Source organism: Nycticebus coucang, chromosome 3 (assembly GCF_027406575.1).
Source record: "Nycticebus coucang isolate mNycCou1 chromosome 3, mNycCou1.pri, whole genome shotgun sequence".
NCBI classification, from domain to species: domain Eukaryota; kingdom Metazoa; phylum Chordata; class Mammalia; order Primates; family Lorisidae; genus Nycticebus; species Nycticebus coucang.
Genome location: NC_069782.1, coordinates 81,431,272 through 81,456,181, shown reverse-complemented (window position 1 = coordinate 81,456,181; position 24,910 = coordinate 81,431,272). Strand labels below are relative to the sequence as shown.

At 43.3% G+C, this 24,910-nt stretch overlaps 1 protein-coding gene across 3 annotated transcripts in view; it reads right to left on the bottom strand.

The window, feature by feature from the left end:
- Positions 1 to 24,910, bottom strand: part of GRID1 (glutamate ionotropic receptor delta type subunit 1) — a 752,005-nt gene that overhangs the window by 25,316 nt on the left and 701,779 nt on the right. For all 3 annotated transcript variants that reach the window (XM_053586010.1, XM_053586009.1, XM_053586011.1), the window contains one exon: positions 18,487 to 18,682. In XM_053586010.1, the coding sequence (XP_053441985.1) occupies positions 18,487 to 18,682 (196 nt within the window). The remainder of the gene's footprint in view (positions 1 to 18,486; positions 18,683 to 24,910) is intronic.

Genomic DNA, 24,910 nt, shown 5'->3' with positions numbered 1-24,910 from the left:
TAAGTCTAAACACAATAACCAATACTATACTATTTAGTGAAAAAGAACGTGTTAGAATAGAGTATTGAAATGGAGACTTTACATCCTTTGTATTAACCTGGATGGAAGTAGAAGACATTATTCTTAGTAAAGCATCACAAGAATGGAGAAGCATGAATCCTATGTACTCAATTTTGATATGAGGACACTTAATGACAATTAAGGTTATGGGGGGGAGCAGAAAAAGGGAGGGGGGTGGGGCCTTGGTGTGTGTCACACTTTGTGGGGGCAAGACATGATTGCAAGAGGGACTTTGCCTGGCAATTGTACAAACTTATTGTACCCTCAATGAATCCCCAACAATAAAAAAAAAAAAAAGAATAGAGTATTGACATTGTGATAGCCTTTTAAACTTATTATTGAAAAGATTTATGTTTGTGAAAAATCAAAAGCAAGTGTCAAATACGAGCAAGGATCCTTTTGGGGAGGTAACATCATGGGTGACCATTGTTGATGTTTCAGAATCTCTATGTCGCCTGTATTTTCTGCAGATCAGAAAGATTTTCTTTCTTGACCCCTAGGCGTGTAAGACGGTGACTGTCAAGATTCAGCCAGACTCATCTCTGTGCAAAGAGCAGAGTGAGGGAGGAAGGCAAGCCCCTGCCTCATCTCAGCCCTTCGTGGAGCCTCCAGTGTCAAGGGGCTGAGGATTGCTTCCTAAGGGGACCGCTGTGGGTGGGGAATGCTGGAAGGCTAAGTTCTGTGCCTGGCACAGAGCGAGGGCTCCACACAATCTCTGTGTCCTTCTCCTTCCTCAGTGCCCAGCTGGATTCAGGAGACCAATCTGTCATCTGTGCCTGAAGCACATCTCCTCCCACCCGCTCCCCTCTCCACCTTGAAGTCCACAGCACACTCTGTGTGAGTGTGCAGAGTCTGTGTGTGTGAGTCTGTGCATGCACGTGTGTAAGTGTAGGGGGAATGTGTGTATGTATAAGTACGTAGGTGTGTAAGTGTGGATGAATGGGGAAACGTGTGTGGGGAATGCAATTGCATGTGGTGTGAGAATAGTGTTGGTACATAATTATGAATGTGAGCATGTGTATAACTGTGGGGGGAATGAGTGTATGCACAACGTGTATGCATGTGGGATGGTGTGTATGCAGGTGTGAACGTGTGAATGTGTGTGTATATATGAGAATTACGTGAGTGCGTGTGTGTGTGAAACTGTATATGTATGTACATATCTAAGAATTGTGTAAATGTGTATGCATGTGAAAATGTGAATGGGTGTGTTTAGGTATATGAGTGTATGTACGTGTATGCATGAGCCACATAGCCCCAGGGAGGCAGCATGAACGTGAACTCAGGTACTAAGCACCTGGAGAACCATGAATGGTTCCAAAAATGTGGACCTCCAGCTGGCATTGAGGAGCCTGCCTTTCCCTGGTCTCTCAGAACAATGGGAAGAGGTGGTCTAAAGTGACATAAGCCCCATGATCATATCAATGTATACAGTTATGATTTAATATAAAAAAAAATAAAATAAAAAGAAAATAAAGTGACATAAGAATGTAAGGCGGACTATCAGGAGACACTCAGAGGCTGTTGACAAAGACCAACTAGGAAGTTGCCAGAAAACCTGCTATCCAAGGAGGGAAAGATAATGACCCTTTATCTGGATCTGTCCCTGGACTAGTGGAAGGAGCCAAACCAGAACGGGCTCAGCGGGAGGGAGAGAGATGGCAGCTGGACTCTCTGCAATTACTGACAAAGTCACTCTCCTGAAGTGTCCATGGGGTACAAAGTCAATTTAGTTCCTGGCTTCAGACCACAGTGAACAGGATGGAGTTGGACGATGAGAGAATGAACCAAAAGGGCAGCAGGGCCATCTGGTGGAGGGATGTCCTGTGGGGGTGTGGTCACACACACACATAGAGCACAGGCATAGGGCAGCCCTATGGCTTTGTCATGGGGGTCCCAGGGAGGCCACCCACTACCAGGGCAGAAGGAATGAGATGAAAGAGACTGCCCAAGGTTACAGCAGTGGAAAGTGGTGCCTGATGGCCAGACACCAGGATTTCCTCAGAGAATTGCTTGTCGCATTCTGGGTTCCCTGTGCCCTGGAGTAACATAATCAGTAGCTATAAGCACAGCAGGGAATAGAGAGAATGATGGTAATTTTACATCTGAAAAAAAGGCCACCAATATCTTTTCTCTTATATTATCTCCTCTCTTTGATTTCTTATCTGCCTTTATAGAATTTTCATTCCCATTCATAGAAAGCATGGCATGGTATGTTGGTGAGAACAAGGGTTTGGAGACAGGCAGACCAGGCCTTCACCTCAAAGTCTATGCTATAGACTACTGGTTCTCAAACTGTTGTTTGATGACTGTTCCCTGAGTCATCAGGAGCAGCTTATAGAGAATTTATAAGAAAGGTAAATTCTCAGGTTCCATACTGGATCCACTGAATAAGAGGCTCTGGGGATAAGGCCCTGCAATCTGCATTTTAAAAACCATCCTAGGTGATCCTTTTACATGCTAAAAGTTGACAGGTAATGACATAAACCTCTTGGTCAGTTTACTTCTGATCTTCTCTTGAAAGCAGGTTTAGAAACAGAAAAAGTATTAAGGCTCTGAGGTCTTGGATTGGGCCACTAAATGGAAGAAGGGAAGCCATAGAGTTGAAAGGTCAAGGCTACAGAAAACAAACCTTTTAAAGGAAAATCACACTGAACATCTTACTGAAAATTACCCTACCTGACACCTTCCCGCTCATTCTCAGGAAGTTCAGGACAAACTTGTATAATATAATCTGTGTCCATTTTCTACTCAAGAAAATTGAGGCTTAGAAATAACTGTGCCCAAGGCAACAGAATTAGCTATTGGCAGAGCTTGAATTTCTCCCCAGGTCTCTGTGACTTCAAATGGCCTTCCTCTCAGCCACATCAAAAGTTCAACGTCAATACCCCCAAAGAGCCACATAGAGCCTCCTTAGCAACTGGCTCTGTTCTCATGCTGTTGTTTTCCTCTTCTGCTGCCAGATTCTGGCTGAGCTTTTTCTAATGACGTCTGCCTCCAGCACCTGACCCTATAGAGGCATTATGCCTTTGGGGGCCTCTGGCACTCTGGGGAGAAACAGTCTTTTTAGTGAACTAAGAAGTATCCTAGTGGGAGAAGGTTTCTCACATCTCCCAGGGAAAAGAAGCTGGTTTGGTACAAAGAAAAAAGAAAAGTCCTAACTTGGGAGAATCAGTGGCTCCTTTCTCAAAATCTGAAATTGTGTACCATCAGCAAAACTAGGGGCCATAAACAAGCTTCTCAGCAGGGCAAAGGGACACATTGATTTTCAATGAGCTGTCAAAATTTTAAATTGTCCAAAGACTATGATAAACAATAATCTAATCTGAGTTACTCCCTGGGAAAAATTAAGAATGATCTAATATAAAGGGTAAATTGGTTTGCCTAGGTACAAAATAGATTACAAAGGGAAACAAATACAGAATGAAAAAATACCATCTCAGCAAAAATGCAAAATGCTAAGACTACATGAAGTCAAAGAGTACAGAGCACAGACACCCATGTGGTCAACAGCCCATAAAACAGAGATAAGGCTGTGCGTATGTGCAGGTGCTCTCTGTGTGTCATGCGTGTACACACACACGTGCACATACACATATGCACATGCACACACACACTTATGGACACACATGTATACACATGGGAAAGAATATAAACTCCTTGGCCATGTATGTCCTTTTCACTCCCTTAGCAAGATATTAACATAGAGCTCATGATGGATAAATATGTGTAAAGTGATTGAAGGTATGAAAACTGTAATCTGGAAAGTCAAGGGCCTTGATCAGAGAGGGCTGGGCCAGCCATGTCCGGTTGCCCCTCCAGGTCTGCCCTCCTCCTTTCTCTATTCTAAAATCTCCTCTAAAGGCTCACTTTCATGGGAAGTATCAACGGGTACCCTTGGGCTCTGGCTAAGAGTCTCTTTCCAAAATTCAAGAAAAAAAAAAATCAAGTGCTCCTAAAACAATCATAACAGTAAGTACCATTTGTCCAAGCAGATGTTCTCAAAGTTGAGAAAGCATAAGCATCACCTGGCAGGCATGTTGAAACACAAAGCACTAACCTCCCCGTCACCCAACTCAGCTTCTGATTCATCAGATCTGGAAGAGAGCTCAAGAATTTGCATTTCTAACAAGTTCCTAGATGATGCTGGTGATTCTGGAACCAGGCCCACCCTTTGATAACAAGTGTGTTAAAATACATTCTGCAAGGCATGATGCTAATCCCGTCACATCACTTCTAATCTTTACAATAACTCTGGTTAGACCCAGTGTTATTATTACTGTTTTTTCAAGAATCGGTTAATTTGCCCAAGATCTCACAGTTGGCAAAAGATGAATGCAACAGTCAACCTCCTCCTGGCTGGCTCGAATCCCATGCTCTACTCGCTGTGCTACGTTGTCTTAACTGAGCATTTGACTTCACCGAAACCAGTTCAAGTGAGGCTCATCAAACTGTGCCCTGAGGCCAGGGTGGCCTTGCCATCTGAAGCAACCTTCTTTTTAATGTATCATTAGCCATAAATGGTTGTCGGGAACAGGCAACTCATACTGTGCCGGAAGGCGGGAGAAGCAGCAAAATTTTACGTGAGCATAATTAATATTAAAGAATAACCCTTCATGTGTTGGGAGACCATCCCCGGGGATTTATGTGGAAACACCTCATTCTCAAACTCCATTTGTGGCTAAGTATTCTTTTATGACCTTTGCTGAAATGTCAGAGCTCACACAACAGCCTTAGAGCACTTCGCAGAGCTATAAAAGAGGTCACGTTCTGACCAAAAAGAGCCAAATGGACCCCCATCCCTCACAGCCCAACAAGCTCTGGGCTCTTGCAGGGTTTACAGCTTTATAAAGTCAAAAGAATCATAAAAGTTTACCACTAGACGGGTCTGCCAGGGGTGGTGGGTCAAACCTCTACTTGGCCCTGCTGGAAAGCCCAGGAATGATGGCATTTCTGTACTTGCTAGAAAGTCCTTAGCATGTCCTCATGAAACAGGCTGAGGTCCAGCATCTGGGCTACACAGAATAGGTCCAAGTCCTCTCCCATGTGAAGACTCTTCAAATATCGAAGATACCAAATTCTACCACTGAGGATTTCCTTTATTTGGCTTACCATTTCCATTTCTTCCCTCTGAGCCATGCTTTTCAGAATTCTCACTGTTCCTATGACTCCTCCTGGTTTGAGTTAATCAAACTCTAGCCACATGTTTTTCTCTCTCTCTATTTCTCTCTTTCTTCCCCTTTCTCTCCCCCACCACCATGCTCACCAGTTTTAAATGTAGGGCCCAGAGCAAATCTTAACACCCCTAAGTTGGAGAGTAAAAAAGAAGTATCAACTCTTTATCAGAGATCTCTGTCCCAGTAGAAACTTCTCCTTCTACTGAAATACTTTTTATCTTGTTGTTGATGATGATGGTTTTTCATAACAGTAATGATAAAACACAAGGATGGTAGAGTCAGATAATTTTAGAGCAAAGGGTTTAACATTTCTGAGTTTGGCATTCCTTATTTGCAAAATGGAAATATTAGAAAATGCCCTCAATGATGATAAAAGTGCATAAGCACACCACCAGCCCTAACTATTTCTTTTTAAATGTTATTTTCCTTCCTCTCTTTTTCCCTTTTTGTTCCTGGACAAGCAACATTATACTAACAAAATGAAAAAGTAAGCTAAACAAGGATTCCAACAACGTGGCTGACGTAATAAATCATAATTGTTTCCACTAGCAACTGCTTCTTCATTTTTATGTAATCAAATAGCAAAACAATTCAGTTCAAAATGCAAAAAATTAAAGCTGTAAAACCCAAAGCAGTAATGCTCAGTGGGACAAATAGAATGGAGTCAGCACACATTTATAGCCAGCACTAAGGTGAAGCATCTCAGACCCGGTAGAAAGCAAATTACAGGGCAGAGAGGAAATCTGAAAAATAAAATCAGATTTAAGGGGAGTCAACATCCTCCTACTCCCTCTAATGAGGAGTTTGAAAATAATCAAAGTTAGCACGATGGCACGGATATCGGTTTGATTCCAGAGCTTACCCGACCAAATTATGAAAATCGTAAAAGAAAGTAATTGAAAAATTCATAACGAGACTTGCTTGGCAATGCTGAAAACTCAAAGCAAAGTAATTTAATAAGGGAAGCACAGTGGGGGCTTTCTTGATCTTTGGACTGTATTATCCCAAACCAATCATCGTCAGACAGATTTAAGCCACAAGGAGTTATGAAAAGGCCAACTTAGTCAATGCATGGTGACTGGGGTCAGTAAAACCGACTAAGCCTCCCAGGCCTGGGGCAGAAGACTCCTGCCCTCCCCAGGATCCCTCATTTCTCCTTGCCAATCCTGCTACTCATTTGTGTTTAAGAAAGATGCACATGACTGCATTTGCACCCACTTACACTGTGTACTCTTTGAACATTTATTTTGTTCAATTTTTGAAAGGGTCAGAAGCTTTGGATGTCCATGTGCTTTACCCCTGTGCCTGCCTCTGCCTGAGGCCCAACACGGAGACAGCCCCCACCCTAGAGAAGCTCCAAGTCTAGCAGGACTGTGATGGAGCCTGGCCCTGAGGATTGGATAGCCTCTAGCAAGGCTGTTCCCTGAGATGCCCCACGTGGTGCGGGGGACTAGGGGCCCCAGGGAAGGCTCAGGAGGAGTGAATGCTTCCATTAAGGCTCGAGGGTACTAGTCATGAGCCTGGCAGACAAAGAAAGGGTGTATACTTCCAAACAGGGTGGTGTGCACCCCAGTGCATAAAGGTATGAAAAGGGGAGAGAACCGCTTCGGCTACCGTGATTAGAGCACAGGTCAGTGGCATGGGCTGAGGCTTCATTCTGGTCAGGAGTCCCCACCATCACTGCAGAGCATCACAGGGTAAGGACAAGGGTGCCAGAGTGAGAAAATCTCAATTCTGTCTCAAGTTTGATTGTCCTCCGTCCCTTGCCCTCTTGGAACTTTACTTTCCTCATTAATGAACTGGTTGGGTTGCAGCCCATTTGCGTGGAGCGTGGGAAAAATTTGACCCCACACCTGGTCAACCCCAGGCCTCTCTAATGGTACTGGTATGATTAAATTAATCTCCTGATTGTCCAAATTAAATTAATCTCCTGATTGACACAAGCCCACATCGGAGAGAGGGAAGGAAGACTATAAGTAAAGTAAGAAGGAAAGCAAAAATCTTTTATTTTTGAAATAACATCCTGTTCTAAACTGGCTTTGTCTTCTCTTCCAACTCAGATTTAGGAATAAAATAACACGTCTACTTTTACATATTAACTAAGCTCGGCACTAGTAAGCAAGGTGATGAATAAATGAATTAATAAATGTTTAAAAGATCAAATACTGTAAAAAATAAATAATCACAGAAATACATATTTGGGTAAGGAGTTTGTACATGTATCACTTCTTGAGTATTAATCTACTATAGACTTTGACTGTGTTCTTATTCAATATCCTCAAATTTGCCATCATTTCTATGACAGTTTATGGTGCCAATGTCCAAGGTGGGTCTATGAAAAAAAAAAGATTGAAAAGTAAATGTTTGCTGCTTCATACTAGTTCCCAGAATAATGAAACAAAATACAGAAAAAAATACATGAATACAAATATTCATAAAGTTCATATGTGAAAAGAAAGAAAAAGAAAACCACTATGAGAAATATGAGAAAATACCAATTTATAAAAAGATTTCTCCTACATATAATAAATCACAAGAATTTGATAGATTCGCAATTTGAAACATGAATATTCTTGATTCCAAAACTAATAATATGATTTATTCAAAGCCCCTCATTTTGGCAATACTCAATAATATTTTAATGTTTATATATTTTTGACATCACAATTCTACTTTTGAGAATAAAACCTAAAGGAATAAATATTGTAACCGTTGAAAAGGGAATATTTGAATAAAGTTTCACCTCAAACAATTTATAGCTATTTGATGAAATATTAATAATTAGCCACTAAATTATTTTTATAAATTTTTACAATGCTAGAAAAATGTAGGTGAAAATATATTTTCCATGATAATTATATAATTACATAAATTTTTTTAGACTTTCAAAAAAGACCAGACAGACATATACAAAGAAATTCTTAGAACTGTATTTAAGTGGTAAACAGTTATGTTTGATTGCTTTTCTTCTGCTGATGTTCATTTCTTATGTCTTAGAATATTTTAAACTTTTCTTAGTTGTAACATACGTAAATGATAAACATATAACTTAAAAATTTACTTTCAAAACTAATTATTATTTTAAAACTTGACACAGATTGGGGGATATTCAAATATACCTGGAATTGAGTGGACCACAGGGTTGTGCATGTGAAACAAACTCAGATACATTTTATTAGAACTCAGGCGGCAGAAACCCAAGACCAGGAAGGGATTTTGAAGACAGTAACTATCAAGCAGTGAAACTACCACAGTTCTCATTCTCCCACAAGAATCTATACATTTATTAGAAATAAAAGTGGAGGCCCAGTGTGGTGGCCCACACCTGTAATCCTAGTGCTCTGGGAGGACAAGGTAGAAGGATCGCTTGAGGTCAGGAGTTCAAGACCAGCCTGAACAAGAGAGAGACCCCATCTCCACTAAAAGTAGAAAAATTAGCTAGGTGTTGTGGCAGACACCTGTTGTCCCAGCTGTTCGGGAGACTGAGGCAAGACAATCACTTAAGGTTGAGGAGTGCTGTAAGCATTTGAGGTTGCTGTGAGCTAGGCTGATGCCATGGCACTCTAGCCAGGGCAAAAGAGTAAGATTGTGTCAGGGGCAAAAAAAAGAAAGAAAGAAAGAAAATTCTGTTCACATGAAGTTTAACTTTCTGCCTCTTTGATTTCTATGATCTTTCTGTCTATTTTATTTTCTGCTTGCCAGTTTTGTCTCACATTCCACATTTTTATCTTCAAAACAGAAAATGAATTAAGGCATATGGATTATAAAATGTGTATCCGTGACAAGACTATCTTAGGAAGCTTCCTCCAACCTCACTAAGCAGAATATATCCCTGCTCTGGGCATGCACAGCCTTTTCTGCATTACCTCTCAGCCACGTGCTGTCCTCCAGAACTCAACAGGGATACCTTGAAAAAGGATTAAGTTTGACACTTTATATTTTGAACTAAATGATAATGAATACACAATACATAAAAATTCATGGGATGTAACTAAAGCAGTGCTTAGAAAAAAATTTATAGCTCTAGTGACTATATCAGGAAAGAAAACAAGTGCAGAATTATTGATCTAAGTTTTAATATTAAAAAACCAGAAGAGGTAAGAGCAAACTCTATCCAAAGTAAAATAAAAATAAAAACACTTTTTTGTTACAAAAGAGCTAAAATCAATACAATATAAAAACAACAGTGAAATCGATGAAGTCAAAAGTTGTGCTTTTTTTTAACAAAATAATCATGTTCATGAATTGAAAGAATCAATCATAAAAATATAAATGTTCCCACAAATGATTCATATATTAAGTGTAATAGCTATCAAAACCTCAATGGATTATTTTAAAGAAATTTACAAAGGAAATGCTGTGAAGGCTATGTTAACCAGTTTGATGAAAATATTTCAAATTGTATATAAAACCAGCACATTGTACACCATGATTGCACTAATGTACACAGCTATGATTGAATTTTTTTAAAAAAAGAAAGAAATTTACGAGATGATTTTAAAATTTAAATGGAAATGAAAAGGATCTGGAATTTCCCAATCTTGTAGAAGAAGAACAAAGTTGGAGAACTTATGTTACCTGATACAAAGGATTATTATAAAATTAAAGTGATCAAGATATTTTGTACTGTCATGAAAATAGACATGTAAATCAATGGAACAGGGTAAGAGAATCTAGAAATAGACCAACATATCCAGGGCCAGGTGGTTTTTAATCTAGGCACGTAGCCAATTTGTTGAGTAAAATACAAGTCTTTTGAACAAATGGTGTTGGATCAATTTGATATATATATGTATATGTGTGTGTGTGTGTGTGTATACATGCAAACACTTGTACATATGTGTGTGTACCACTTCCTTATCCTAAACACAAATATCAATTTGCTATGCAACACAGAACTACATGTAAAAACTTCTAGAAGAAAACTTGCAACTTTGGAGCAAGTTTTAGACAAGATATGAAAAGTATTAACTATTAATAAATGGTATTTCAAAACTAAATATTTCCATTTTTTAAAATACACCATTAAGAAAATGAATGGGCATGTTACAGACTGAGAATTATATTTTTAGTGCTTATAATTGGTCAAGGACTTAGATTCAAAATACTTAAAAGACTAACATAAATCAGCAATGGAAGATGAAGACCCCAATAAAAATGAACAGACTTGAGCATACATTTCATGAGTGAATACATGTGGATGGCCAATCTGCACATGGAAAAGTCACCAAAGGAATGAAAATTAAAACAATCATGATATATTTGTTCACACACACTATATTGTCTATAATCAAAAGGCTGGTAACACTAATGCTGGTTGGAATGTCCAGCATCCAGAACTTACAGGTATGCCAGCAGTGTGTTGCTAGTGGGAGTGTGAAATTAATAACAGGTGGTTTGGCCAATGCCATGCAGCAGTAACTCACCCTAGGATCCAGGAATTCCATTCTTTCATATTTAGCAAAGAAAAATGGAAACATAACCTCCAGAAAGACTTGGATGAGAATGTTCATATCATCAGATTCATAACATCCCTGAACTGGCAATAGTGGAAATGTATGTCAATTGGAAAATGGATAAAAAATTGTGAGTTATTCATACAATGGAATATAACTCAAGGAGAAAAATTAAAGAATAAAGCTCTGATATCCACACCTTCGTGGATAGATCTCATAGACGTTTTGTTGGGTAAAGGGAGGAAAACAAACACATATTCTATATGCTTCTATTTACATTATACAAGAACAGGTAAATTTGATCTGCGGTGGTAGGAATCTGCAAGTAGTTGTCTCTGGGGAAGAGGAGGAGTGAGTAGAAATTGACAAGAGAGAGAAAAACGTTTCAAGGTGATGGAAATGTTTCTATCTATATCTCACTTCGCGTGGTTATCACACAATTGGATTCACGAAATAGATGTGTGTGTTTCTTATTGTATATCAGTTGCACCCCATAACAGACTAGGTGCCATTTGTCTTTATTTTTTATCTTATTTTCTTAACATACAATGATGCTAAGACAGTTTGCTGACATCTACCAAATGTGCACCTTGTGCTGTCATCTACACCAGATGCTTTGGAGCCCTCACGCATTGGTATACTCACAACGAATCTGGACAGAATTTCTCAAGTGTTGTAGGTGGTTCAGAAAGCTGAATTCACGTGTTCAAAGCCACAAATTACATGAGGTTAAAGTGGGGATTTAAACTCACCTCTCTTAACTCCTAGAAGGAAGAAGCTACTCAAACTACATTTCTTGAATGGATTAGTAAATTCATAAACAGATGAAGAAAGAAAAGACACCAACCAACTTGCAAAACAAGCAAGGACACGAGGTGAAGAGAAGAACCATCGTCCTCCTGAGCAGTGAGAAGGAAGGGGGCTTACAAAATTCCCGATCCACATTGACTTGGAAGCAGAGAAAGGACAAAATTTGTGTCTCAGATCTTGCCTACAAGGCCCCTTGCAGTTACTGAGACCAGGGCTCCTGCTTTTCACTGTATGGGGCTACCTGCTTCTTACCAGTCCTTTTTCAGGAAGGCCAGATCTGTATCCATTCTAAAATCCTGGCCAAACTCTCTGTTCAGGGGTCCTCCAACTGCAGCCCGTGGGCCACATGAGGCAGTGTGATTGAATTTGTTCCCATTTTGTTTTTTTACTTCAAAATAAGATATGCGCAGTGTCCATAGGAATTTGTTCATAGTTTTTGTTTTTGTTTTTGTTTGTTTTTAACTATAGTCCGGCCCTCCAACAGTCTGAGGGACAGTGAACTGGCCCCCTGTTTAAAAAGTTTGAGGACCTCTGCGTCTTGATCTTCAAATCCAGCATCCCTAAATCATGAAGAAATGTCATCCCATGAAAGCCTCCCCCCATTCCTCAGTAGGAACTTCCAGCATGCCATGGAACCAAGATACTGCCAATAATGCCACATACATGACCAGCTTCTTCACTTTCCCAGGATACCAAAACTCCTGATCCTTCCATGGAAGGCTGCAGTCCTCCTGGGGACCACCTTTTCTGCCACAGAGTATGTTCTCTAGCACTCAACAGGGACTGTCTACAAGGAGAGCAGCCCTGTTACAGAGCAGAAAAGCAGGGGCTGATAGGTTATGCCCACGTACAGTCTGACACCATGGTGAGCTTGGGGTCAGGGATGGAAATAAATAAGGTTTGCAGATCCATTTTCTCCTTGCATTTGCATTCACACTTGACGACATCAGCTGTATTTACTGAGTGGAAAACACCACTTTCTATTACAACCGCTGGGCTCAAGAGCTATTTCCCTCTGAAAAATACTATCTCCAGCCACAGGGTCTGAAACAAGCCACTCGCCTATTTATTCAAAGAACTCAATGAGCTGTGAAGATTGACGTTTAAACTATTAACACTATATTCTATTTGACAGTGTTATTAAATATTAGGTCTGATTTATGGAAAGGCTTAATCAATTGGTAGTCCAGGTCAGCCCCGGCACTGAACAGAAATTGGGTTCTGCTGGATGCTGCTTGATGAAGTTGATCAAGCTAAAGAAAAAAAAAAAAAAATCCCCACTAGCAACATTAAAATCTGACTTCATGGGACAAAGTTATTATCATATAAATTTGAACTACTTGCCAGCTCAATTCTGCATCTCGAAGTTTCTCTAATTGATATTTTAATAGTTTGAAAAATCAAAAGATAAAGTCACAGACTTAAGTAACCTTTGCTGTGACACATGGAAAGAGGAGTAAGGCTTTTTAAAAATGAGAGCATATATCTTGCCACTTTGGTGTCAAAGGGGAAAGGAAATAAAAATACATGAGTACACAAGAGAAACATCAAAATATAGAAACGACAACGCCACCCTTGTCTCTAGGAAGAGGCATGACCAGAACAAGGTTTTGATGACCGTGTCACTCCTTACTCATGTCTCTGTGACCTTGAGCAAGTTACTTCATTTCTCTCAGGCTCAGGTCCAGTTTCTACATTATGGGGATAGTAATAATCAAGTCATCTATTTAGAATGAAAACATGAATGCATGTAAATCATCTGGCACAGTGCCTGGTACACAGAAACTGCTCAATCGATTTCAGCGGGTGGGGATGGGTAGTGGGAGGGGCAGGCCAGGAGTAAAGCTGGGTCCATGTGCAGAAGAAGGGAGAAATTTCTAGGCCACCAGAGCTAGACCTAGGGGTAAGATGGGGCACAGCCCATATGCTAGCCCATGGTGTAGCTAAAACATGAGCTACTTGGGGCACCTATGTACTATGTGAAGAGATACGGCCAAGGGCAATGTCTTTGATTGCCTCCCCATCTAAACTGGAAGTCTTCAAAGTTTTTCTGTAAATGGCCAGTTAGTCAATATTTCAGCCTTTGCAGGCCATAATATGGCCTCTGTCACAACTACTCAACTCTGTTGAGTTTTATGGCCCAAGAAAGCAGCCATAAATCGTATGTAAATGAAAAGATTGGGCTGTTATCCAATAAAACTTTAATAACAGGACAGGCCGTGGGACAGATCTGCCCACGAGCCATAGTTTGCCAACACTTGATCTCATCTTTCCTCAGGCCTGATAGGTGCATGCAGCTGAAAGGGATAAAGGCAGCCTCTTTCCTCTCTCTTCGTGACACATATTTCAAGACCTACCAAGAGGATTTCCTCCCCAAGAGAAGGTTATCAAGAGCTAAGCCTGACGGGAACCCTGGAGCTATTTCTCTCATCCCTTCCTTCATGGGATCTAAGAAAGGTAACCTGCTAACTGATGACAGAAGCTATGTCCCTGATTTATCTGCCTCTGCTCAGTCAGACAGCAAACAGATGACTCACTCAGGAACAATCCTCTATTTACTGAGACTTACTGGGTGCCAGACAGGTTTGTTGGAAAAATTGCTTGTTGTAGTCTCTTAATAAATAAATATTTCCTCTCTTTCCAAATCCTTTCATATTCTTTTCCCTAGGGCACAGGAAGTCCTGACCCTGTCTTAGAATCTAAGTAGCCATAGGCATGAAGGGTTGGGCCCCAGAAGTAGACAACCATGACATCACTTTTTCAGTTCTGACACTGCAGAAAAGTGATTACTCTTGCTAAGCAATTCCACACCTAAATTGGCTTCAAGTCATTAAAACCTTAGTACTCCCAAGGAAAAAATAATAGCAACTCTCCAAGGGTTACCCTTGACACAAGGCTATTTGACTTTCTTAGCAATTAGGCATTGCTCTGCTACTAAGCTCCCTCTCTGAAAACAGAGCTGAGTCACCAAAACAAGAAGCAGAAAATTAGAAGTGTGATTGTCTATTCATCACCAAAGAAGCATCCAGGAAAAGCCCTTTGGTGAGTATGTCCTCACTTTTGTCACTGCACAAAAGCAGGCTTTGCTTGGGATCTGGAGGCATTGCTGTTCCCTAAATATTCGTCTTAAGCCCTTAGTTCCCTAGTTGCTGGGTTTTTCCTACAGTTTCTGGGTTGAGGTCATTGTCCTTGCTTAGGGCATAGCCATTTCCAGGCTGGTCAGCCCCTGCCATGGGCCCAGGAATTCACAAGGTTGCTGAAGCCATAAGCTGGGGTGGGGGATGGGACGAGAGGGCAGCTGCACAGGAGTAGGGGAGGGGAAGGACTCCAGACGAGTGTCTAGGTGCAGCAGCCATCCAGACAGACACAGGAGGAGGGAAGATCTTTGAGTGAGTCTGAGCTTTTCTTCCAGTGAAAAATGCAACACACTTCATTTTCTGACAACACTATAAACTCACTTTTATGACACCAGTTATAAAACCCTTAACATTTGTCTAGTGCTGGCAGTCAGTTTTGTTTTTCCTTTTCTTTTTCTTTTTTTTTTTTCCTCGAGATCCAAATGCAAGGGAGAGATTTGTGATCCTAAAGCCAGCTTAGGGTTTACGAAATGAAGGGGTCATAAAAGTAACACATCCTATGCCCTGAAGAAAAGATTCCATCTGCACCATGAAGCAATAGGCATTGATAAGGAAACATTTATTTGCATCCTTTGCTTTTTTTAACATTGCTTTATTCATGAGTAAGACCCTAAATATCACCAGAGGGTGAAGAGGTTCTTACGTACTACTAACCGACCAGGAGTAAGTAGAATGGCACGGAGGCATTTCTCTAATGATCCCTCTGCAGATGTATCACCCTCGAGAGGCCTTCAAGTGTATCTTTGCCTTTCTGAGGCACACCAGGCTCGAGGCATAAGCGGGTCCATGGAGGGAAGGGCTGCCTACCTCGTCTAGGCTTATGTGTTGGGAAGAACAGGCAGGTGAACAGACTGGGATTAATTGCAGCCCCTGCTTTAGGACACTCATCCCTTTGTCCAGGCATGGTCCTTTGTTTTAATTAACTCATTTATTATTTGTGCATACTACAATAAGAAATTTAAAAAATTAAAAAGTCTCAGGCTAATCAACACTTAGCACAAACCCTGAACTGCATCCAACAACGTGCTTCTCTTCTTCCCGCGGCTCTGTTTTCTTCCATCTGTAGCAAACGCTATGAAAAATCATGTATTTCATCACTACTTTGGATGCGTGTATGGGTGCTTTTTATACATTTTTAAAGGGTATCATGTGCTAGGTTATTTTCTATTAGTTGAGCCATATGAAATTGACTTGGTTTTTCACGGGTGTTATTGGACTAAGATTCCTCCATACCACTGGTGGAAGATGTAGTTCATCCATTGCGTCACGGAAGATACTTTACTACGCCGTTAAAGGCCATTTAGATTATTTCCAGGATTTCTGTTCTCGAAGCAATGCGACCGTGGCCTTTCTTGTCTCTAAAAGTGCATATGAACATTTATCTGGAGTGGACACACTGAAGTGAAATTGCTAAACCATGGGGTATGTGAATGTTCCATTTTTTAAGGGAATGGTAAACTCTTTCCAAAATGATTGTGCTGAGGACACTCTCACCAGCAATTAACCACCTGTTACTCCACACCCTCTCCACCACCTCTCATTTTTTACCAGTCTAATTGGTGTAGAACAATGCATCTGTATGGGGTTGATTTGCATTTCGCAGACTGCTGATAATTTTGAACATCTCTTCATACAATTTTTAGTCATGTGTGTTGGCTCTTCTGTGAAAGGCCTGTGCAAGTCTCTTGCTCTTTTTCTATCACATTGTTTGACCTTACTGATTTGTAAAACTTCTTGATATGTTCTCAACATTAAATCCTGTATTGACTATATGTATCATAAATATCCTCTCCTTGTTCTTTAAAATGTCTTGTAATGAGAAGTTTAATAAAATCAAAATGGCTATCCTTTCTTTCATAAGCAGTGCTTTTTCTAGCATTTTGCAATGAATCTTCGTAAGATCCAGTGTAGATGGGCCTGCTGGCTCTCTCTGAGTGTCAAAGAAAACTGGGAGAGGGAACTCAAAGGCCATTTGGCCCAGGCCTTACATTCACAAAAGGCCTTAAATCAACTCTGTATTCATTATCTTCAAATGAGGTCACCTACACAGCCACAAAGAGTCTCTGTCAGGGATGAAAGAAGACCAGGCGGCTCAGGGCCAGAGCACCATCCTTTGCAGTGCACTAAGAATTAAGAGGTTTTAATACACTTTGTAAATATGAGAAAAACGCAGCTACTTTGCATTTTATTAGTTTTTTGAAAGTGTCACCTAGTTAAATGTAGACATTCAAAAATCTACCACAATATGTATTTTTGCATATTTTAAGTCTCTAAGGAGATTCCCCCAAACAGAAAGTTGCCTGGGTCTTTCTCAACTCTGAGAAGCTCCAGAGGGGGAGAGTGCTGTGCTCCATTTTACACTGCTGGTGAACCATGAAACTGAAATTCACACCCCAGTGTTTCAGGATCCAGAGCCCAGACACATTCTGCTGTCCAATCTGGCTAAATGGCAAAGAAAAGTCATCCTCAAACCAGGGCTACCGGAGAACATGTTCCCATTGGGCATTCATTCCAGAGAGCATGGCAGCCAGGTGACAAAGGCCATGCTCTGTCCTGATGCCCACATGTTTCCAACACAAGAAGGACTCAGGCTTCTGTCCCTGAGCCCTCCTGGGGACACTTGTGGGAGGAGCTGGCCCATTTCTGAGGTGCTTACGCATCATGAAAAGCAGGGCAGTGGGCCCTGGTGCCCCTGACATTTTCTCCAGGCTGTCCTGACATTCATTGCCCTCTGCTTGAAGGTCAGCAGTCACCAAGTGACTGGGAGAAGGGCGTGCAGGAGTGTGTGCAGGTGACTGTGCATGGGAACCTGTGAGGGAAGGTTCCACAGAGGTGGTGGGGTGGGCAGGGTAGGGACAGGTTAGAAGCAGACCCTGAGGTAGCCAGTCTGCTCAGAGTTGCAGCAGCGCTGGCCAAGGGCTGCACATCTCTCCTGCACCATTCATTAATGACTGGAGGGACAGCAGCCACCACATGTGGGGGTCAATGGGCAGAAGGACCAGCAACAGCAAGGCTCTAAGCAGCACTGGGTGGATAAATGCCAAATCCTTATCCTGGAACCTAAGGAGCCACAGAATCAGAGACTAAGGCGGGGGGGTGGGGTGTGTCTGATCCTCAGCTGTATAAAAGGATAATGATGCTTGATTCTGGTGATTGTGGAAAATGGACTTGAATAAATAAGCAATGTCTAGACAATAGCTAGACAATAGCTAAAGAGTGTCATAGCCCTTCTCTGCCCTTCCTTCCTCTGGCCCTCGCCTCTCTCCACCTGTCCTCTTGAGGTCTTGCCTGTTCTAGGCTCTGTCCAGCTCACTGGCCTCTGTTCTCATCACTGTCTCAAGCACTCCTATTCTCCACAGCACAGCCCCAAATACATGCCCAGCCCACCTGGCTGACCTCTGTCCTGTGTGCGGCCTTTCCCAACCTGATGCCAGGCTGGTACAGGGTGTGCCTCCTTCCTGGACAACCTCACCTCACTCCTCCACCTCCTACCCGGTGTTCTCCTCTGCTCTCGCCAAGTGCTTTCAGCTGGGGTGGGCAGACCCCCTGTACCACCAACCTACAAACCCATGAGGAGGGAAGTCTGAGGCTTGGGCTTCATCTGCCTGCTCTTCAGCAATTAGCACCCTCTGGAAATTCAGAAAGTTCCTGGTGAGCAGAGCCTCTGACTCTGCTGCCACGAATGGACAAACGACATCCAGCTAAAGAATGGCTGAAAAAGGATTACCCTGCAGGTGCCAGGGCCATGTGAAGGCGGAAGCCTCTGGAGAGGTGTCTCCTACCTGGGAGATGACCAAACCCATGACCCTGTCAAGGGCACATGCCACAGTGCTGGCTCCCGCCTACCTTCCTGATGCCCTCTGAAGGACTGGACACACAGTTGTCAGCCCCTCCGTTCTTGCTGATGGTTCTCCAGAGCTCAGCAAATGTGCTGTCCTGCTCCAGGGGGTTGGTGCCCTTGGCTCGGAAGTACTCATATACAGCAGAGTCCCGAACAGTGCCGTAAGACATCTCCACTTGTTTGGACAGGTCCTGGAATGTCCTGGAATGCAGAAAGGCAGCAACGCATGGGTACATGTTGTACACCGCACACTGCAGGGATACAAACAAGCTGCAAGGCCCTTCCGAAGTCAAGCCCCTGCATGGCCCACCTTCCACATTCTTCACTCCAAATGCCCAGCACCATGAGTCCCTTAGCCCCCAAAGACTTGCCAGAATATCATTCTCTCACTGTACATTTCCTCAATGTCAGATTAATTCAATAAGGTTACTGAGCACCTAAAACTAGGTTCTATGCTGAAATCAGAGGATTCAAAGATGAATAAGACACAGTTCCTGCCCCCGAGGAGTTTACAAGTCAGCTATAGAAACAGACAGAGAACTCAGTATCAAAGAGTCAGGGCAGCGTGAGAAGCTATATGCTGAGATCTCTGACTTAGACACCTACAGAGGCTGGGCAGGAGAGACATGCTTGCTGGCAAGGTGTGCGATGGCTGGCCCCTGACACTCAGCGCTAGCCTGGGGAAGAAACCCACTCAGAGTCTGCGTCAGTTTAGAGGCAAAGCTTGCAGCTGCACTGGGATTCTGCCAATCGTTCACTTGGAGTGCTCTCCTTTCTTCCACCCACCCGACTTTGTTTTCAAAAATGTAAAGAAAACTCAATTTTTATATGATACGTCCTTATTTTTAAATGCTGACAATTATTGAAAAGATGCTGAAGATTTTATGAAACACTTCTAAGGGCCTGGAGTCGACTGCATGTGCCGGAGAGGCAGTCCCAGCAGGTGCACATCAGGGGCCCGTCGGAGGGAGCGAGTGCCCTGGGAAGGCCCATCAGCATCCTGGGAGCAGACTTCCCAGCTGGAGCAGACTTCTTTGGGGAAGGAAGAATAGTCAGAGCAGGAAGAACCAATTAATTGCTACAAAGTTCTTACTTGCCTCAGAAGGATAGTCCCTGGCTCTGAGTGTTGAGAGAATATATCATATACCAGATAGAATTGAAAATTTTTAAAAAGCCCAGTGGGGAGCCAGGCTTTCTCTCCAGGCTCCTACTTGGCCACATTTTACTTATTTCTCTTGTGGAATTCTCAGTCTCTTCCCTCCTGCTTCATCATCCCTCCATCTCCCTGAGACACATTCCCAAGAGATGAGCCGATCCTCCTAACCAGATCAGCACGACCCTCCACTCTTGGTCTCATCTAAGGCTGCTGTCTCTTATTTCCACAGCATCATGGGGGATGAGATGAGAAATGATGAGAAATCTTCAGATTCTGCATTTATGGCAGTAAACCTTAGCACTCCCTCTGCTAGGAACCCCTGCATCTCATTCAGTCACCCTTGCCCCTCTGTGAGTCCATGGAAGTCCTAGCTGCCACCTCTCTCTGTGGGAGCCCTCCTGACTTGGCCTCTTTGAGCCCTCTCCACAGGCTGCAGGCTTCTTGGGCAACCATGATCTCATCGTGATGTCAGTGGGCAGCGTCCCAGAGGATGGATGCCCAGGAGCACGGCAGTCCATCCACCTGTGTGCCCTGCCTCTCAGCCCCACCATCCTAATCCTGCAGGACCAGGCAAGTTAGCTAACTTCTCTGTGCCTTAGTTTCCAAATACTTCAAAAGGGTTACTATGAGGAGTAAATGGATCTGTGTTTTTAGACCACTGCCTGATGCAAAGTCAGTTAGTGTTCAGGAACTGAAAGCAACTGCTTTGATCCAGGATTATACTTCTGGGCACCCAGTAGACTAGGCATGTATAAATATTTGGAAGATGGAAGCTGAAGCAGCCCTGTTACTGTATCCTCAGCCCCAGACCCAGGGCTGAATCCACAGCAAGCACACAGAAGGCCCAGAAGTACACCCACCCTCCCACTTTGGAGACACACCCCACACCAGTCCTTCAGGCCCACTCTGTGGCCCAGAAAAGGAGTTCAGTATTCGTTTCAATACATTACAGATGAAAGGAAACACAAAATAACAAATTCAATGAAGAAATCCTTCTAATTATTGTTCATTATTTATATCTAATTGTAGCAAGATGTTCCTTTGCTTGAAGGGCCCCAAGGGTTGTAACTCTGTCATAATTTGCCTGTAATGAAAGAAAGGGGGGGGAAGTGATCTTCCCACACACACCCATTTTTTATTTTTCTCATGGTAATACAAACAAACACAAAGCTTTGATAAATGGGAAACATCAGGATGAATTACACAGTGGAGTCTAAATACAGAACTGCTCTAAATTACTGCAGTTTCTATGAGTGTGGGATGAATGGGTAAGTGCCAGGGAGCTAGGGCATGACTGTTTCAGCCCCACATTTGAAATGGAGATTTCCTCTTTCCTCTTGGTATTTATTCATGATGGTGTCCACGACCAGAGGCTCAGGAAACATCTCTGGATAACAAGTAGGCAGCCAGAATGTTTATGGCTCCACATCCATTTCTGCCCCAGCATAGCTCATATTTCTCACCCTGAACTGCCACCCCATCTTCTTTGTTCCACACTGCTCAGACCCATGGCCTCCCCCATTCATCACCCCTTACAGCTACAAATCTGTGCAGAGGTATCTCTCCCATCTCGGACCCCCATTCCCTCTTTCAGCCAAGGCTTCTGAGCTCACTAACGTCCCCAGCACTCAGTAGATACTACCATCATATGTTAGGGCAAGTAAACTTACACAAAGCTCTCTAGGGGTTGCAGCCCCCAAAGCCATCTCCCTGGGGTGGCTGTCCTCTTGTCATAGGACACGGTTTTGGAAGGGATACCTAGAGAAGGATAAAGGAGGGCAGGGACAGGCAGCCAGCAGACTACCAAGCCAACACTCGCAGTCAGCAGAAGACGGGTGTCAGAGTCAGATAGGACACCATGCTGGCAAGTGAGGGGAGCTCTGCCAGGAGGAGACTGCGCTGGCAACTTGATGTAGCTCTTCTCTCAAGTCAGTCTCTTTGGCAATCATCACTAGAAAGTGTCCAGGCAGTCCTGCCACAGAGAGACGAAAGGGATGTGCCCATCACAGGTGGGGTCTCTATTCATCTCAAATGCTCAATGTGACACCAGCAATTCCACCTATGGTTCCTGAACATCTGCCGGGTAAGGCACAGAGATACATGGGGCAAGAAATGCACAGTGGGTGTCCTTACGAGGTCCTCAGTGGGGTGAGTGAATGCTCACGGGAGTAAACCATCAAAGACAAAACAGTGTAAGGGAGATGAAAATACAGGTCTGTATGGGGGACGCTGGAAGCACAGAGGAGAAGTAGTTAACCCCATGGGTTGGAGCTAAGGAAAGGCTTCCCAGGGGAGAAAATATTCTGCTGAGTCATGAAGGATGGATAGAGGCAGCCAGGAAGGGATTCAAGACCTAGGATGTTCCAGGAAAAGGTGGTATTTCCTGAGAAGGCATTGATGTGTAAACACAGTGGCTCATATGGGACACACAAGAGGGGCAATTTATGTCAGCTAAAGAGACACAGCTTATGGATTCTGGTAGCCCTGGGTGTGCATCCTGCCTGAGTGGTTTGACATAACCCGGTAGCTCTCAAAGTGCTGCAGCACTGGTAGCGCCTGGGACCTTATGAGAAAAGCAGATTCTTGGGCTCCATCCCAGATGTACTGAATCAGAAACTCCGGGGGTGGTGCTCAGCAGTCTGTGTGTTTACAATCCTCCAGATGATTCTGATGCCTGCAAGTTCCAGAGCCAATGACTGAGGTGAGTCATTTAATGTCGGAAGTCTTAGTTTTCATAACTCACACCTGTCTCACGGGGTTGGTGAAGATCACAGACATATACCCAGAGCATAGCCCATGTTTATTTAATAAAGGTTAGCGCTTCTGTTAGACTGACTATATTTATTTCAGACAGTTGAAGCGAGAGGCTTATGTGGAGGAGTCATGGGTAACAGGCCAGGATGGTCACACCTGGACAGAAGCAAGCATGGGCAGAGGGCATATCAAAGCCTCCAGGCCCATCTGACTGTAGCCCTCTCTCTTCCCAGTGAGTTGTGTGGTTTCCTGCAAATGCTTTCCTAGAAGCCTGCAATCTGCTACCTTGTCAATAGCCACATATCAGGCACCCAGGATACCTGAATTGATTTCCTGGGAAAGTCTGAACCCAGGATGAGCCTAGAGACACCTAACTACTCTGGCATGCACTGGGGACCCTTGCTTTGTGGACCGTAACAGCCTCACAGAGGCCTTCCTAGGAAAGTAGGAAGCATTCTAGGCCAGTGGTTCTCAACCTTCCTAATGCCACGATGTATTTTCATTGTTACAAAGGGGTCACGACCTACAGGTTGAGAACCGCTGATCTAGACAAAGATCTGTTCTGGAAGGATGGCGTTGATGGAGTCAGCTCCAGGCTTGGCTTGGCTGATGAGGGATCACTGCAGCACAGTCCTGTATACCTGGAGGCTCAGGCAGCCCCTGTTTGCTGCCTATTTTCTAACTTTTCCTTTGGATAATGTTTCCTATTAGAATCTTCCCCTGGCAAAACCTACTCTGCTCTCCAATCCTATTCTCAAACCAATGTCTTCTACTCAACTGTGTTCTACAAAAACTGCATTTAGAACCAACAGGAACTGCTTCTCCGCATCTCTCCTCCATGGATTGCTGATTTGGGGGCTCTCCTCAAGCCGAAAGCAGAGCTGACACCTATGAGCACATCAGACTGTCTTGTAAAAGGATTGTGTTAAGTGTCCCTTGCCTCTATGAGTCATTTTCGCCAATTAAACATTCACCTCTCGAAAGAACCACACTGTCTCCTTCAGCTGGGACCAAGGAAAGTTTCCCCAGCTCGCACCATCTCCCTTCTTCCCCTCACCTTTCTTCATAAATCAATCTTACTATATTTCCTAGATACATTTTCATTAACAAAGAGATACATGTGTTTGCAGTATGAGAAAAATCAATAGTACAGAATTTATAAATACATTTTTGCATGTTACAGAAATATTTACATTGGTGATGGAGATAAATACACTTGCAACAAGAGCAGAATCAATACATAGTCTATGTAGAACAGACTTCAGCAATAGTGGGATGCTGTAATCACGGCCTGATTCTTCTAAATCTCAAAGCCCTATTATTCTTCCTTCAGGAGAACAGAAAGTGGTGGAGTGGCCCAAACGACATGGAGAGAAGGGAGGGTATGGATACTCATCTTCATCATTTGGTGCTGTCTCCAATTAAACATGCACCGCGCGGAAGAACCACACTGTCTCCTTCAGCTACAGCCCCCAGATGCCTTTACTGTGTCACTCCACCAGTCTCAGCCTTCTCCTTCATGTCTGTCACTACAAGAAACTACGCTGCACAAAACACTAGGATTTCCTGGCTAGGGTTCCACAACCTGCTTCCAGGACGTGCCACGATGCACCTGTGCCCCCTGGCCTGTTGCCATGCCCCGGGGTATCTTCCCCAGGGCTCCCCCTGTGTCTCTATCCTCTATGAGCTTTCTCTCTTACAGCATAAGGCTTCACTCATTCATCTTACAAAAAAAGTTATTTTCTTTGCATCTGCCTGTGTCAAACGTGGTTCTAGGCCTGGGGACAGGGCATGAATAGCACAAAGTTTCTGCTCCTGTGTGGTTTACACAGCAGAGGGAGGGGAGAGAAACATCAATGACAGCAAGGCCAACACGCTAATGAGGTTATGTTGGGCCAGCAAATTTCCTGGCAAGGGACAGATGGTTCATAGGTGAGCTCTGAGGGTCACAAAAGACTCTATCCTATCTTCCTTGTTGGTTTGTTTTTTCCCCCAACCCTTTAAAATGTTTCAAAACAGAAAAGTAGTCTCAGCTTCTCGACTTGCCAGTCACATGGGGCCTGCAGGAGGTGGGAATCAGTGCTGCAGCCTGATTCCAGTGATGAAGAGCAATAAAACTGAGGGCACACTACAGAAGAGCGGGTATAAAGTAGCCAGGTGATGTAGTAGCTATTGGAGTTGCCATGAGGGCATGTGTTTCTCAGCTTCCTCTCCGTGCTCAGGGACAAGCTGTGAGGCTGAGCCCACAGAGGCCGTGCTGCCAGGGATCGGCCCCTGGATTCTCCTTGCTTGAAACATTCACCCCAGACCTCCCAGGAGGCCTGGGGAAGGGATTCTGGGGAATACACAGACGTTATGGTTTGAATATATGCCCCTTCCACCACTCGTGTTGAAATTTAAATCTCCAATGTGCCAGTTTTGAGAGGTGATGAGATCTTGAGGCCTCTGTTCTCATGAGTGGATTAATTCACTTGTGGGCTAACAGGTCATCATGGGAGGAAACTGGTGTCTTTTTTTTT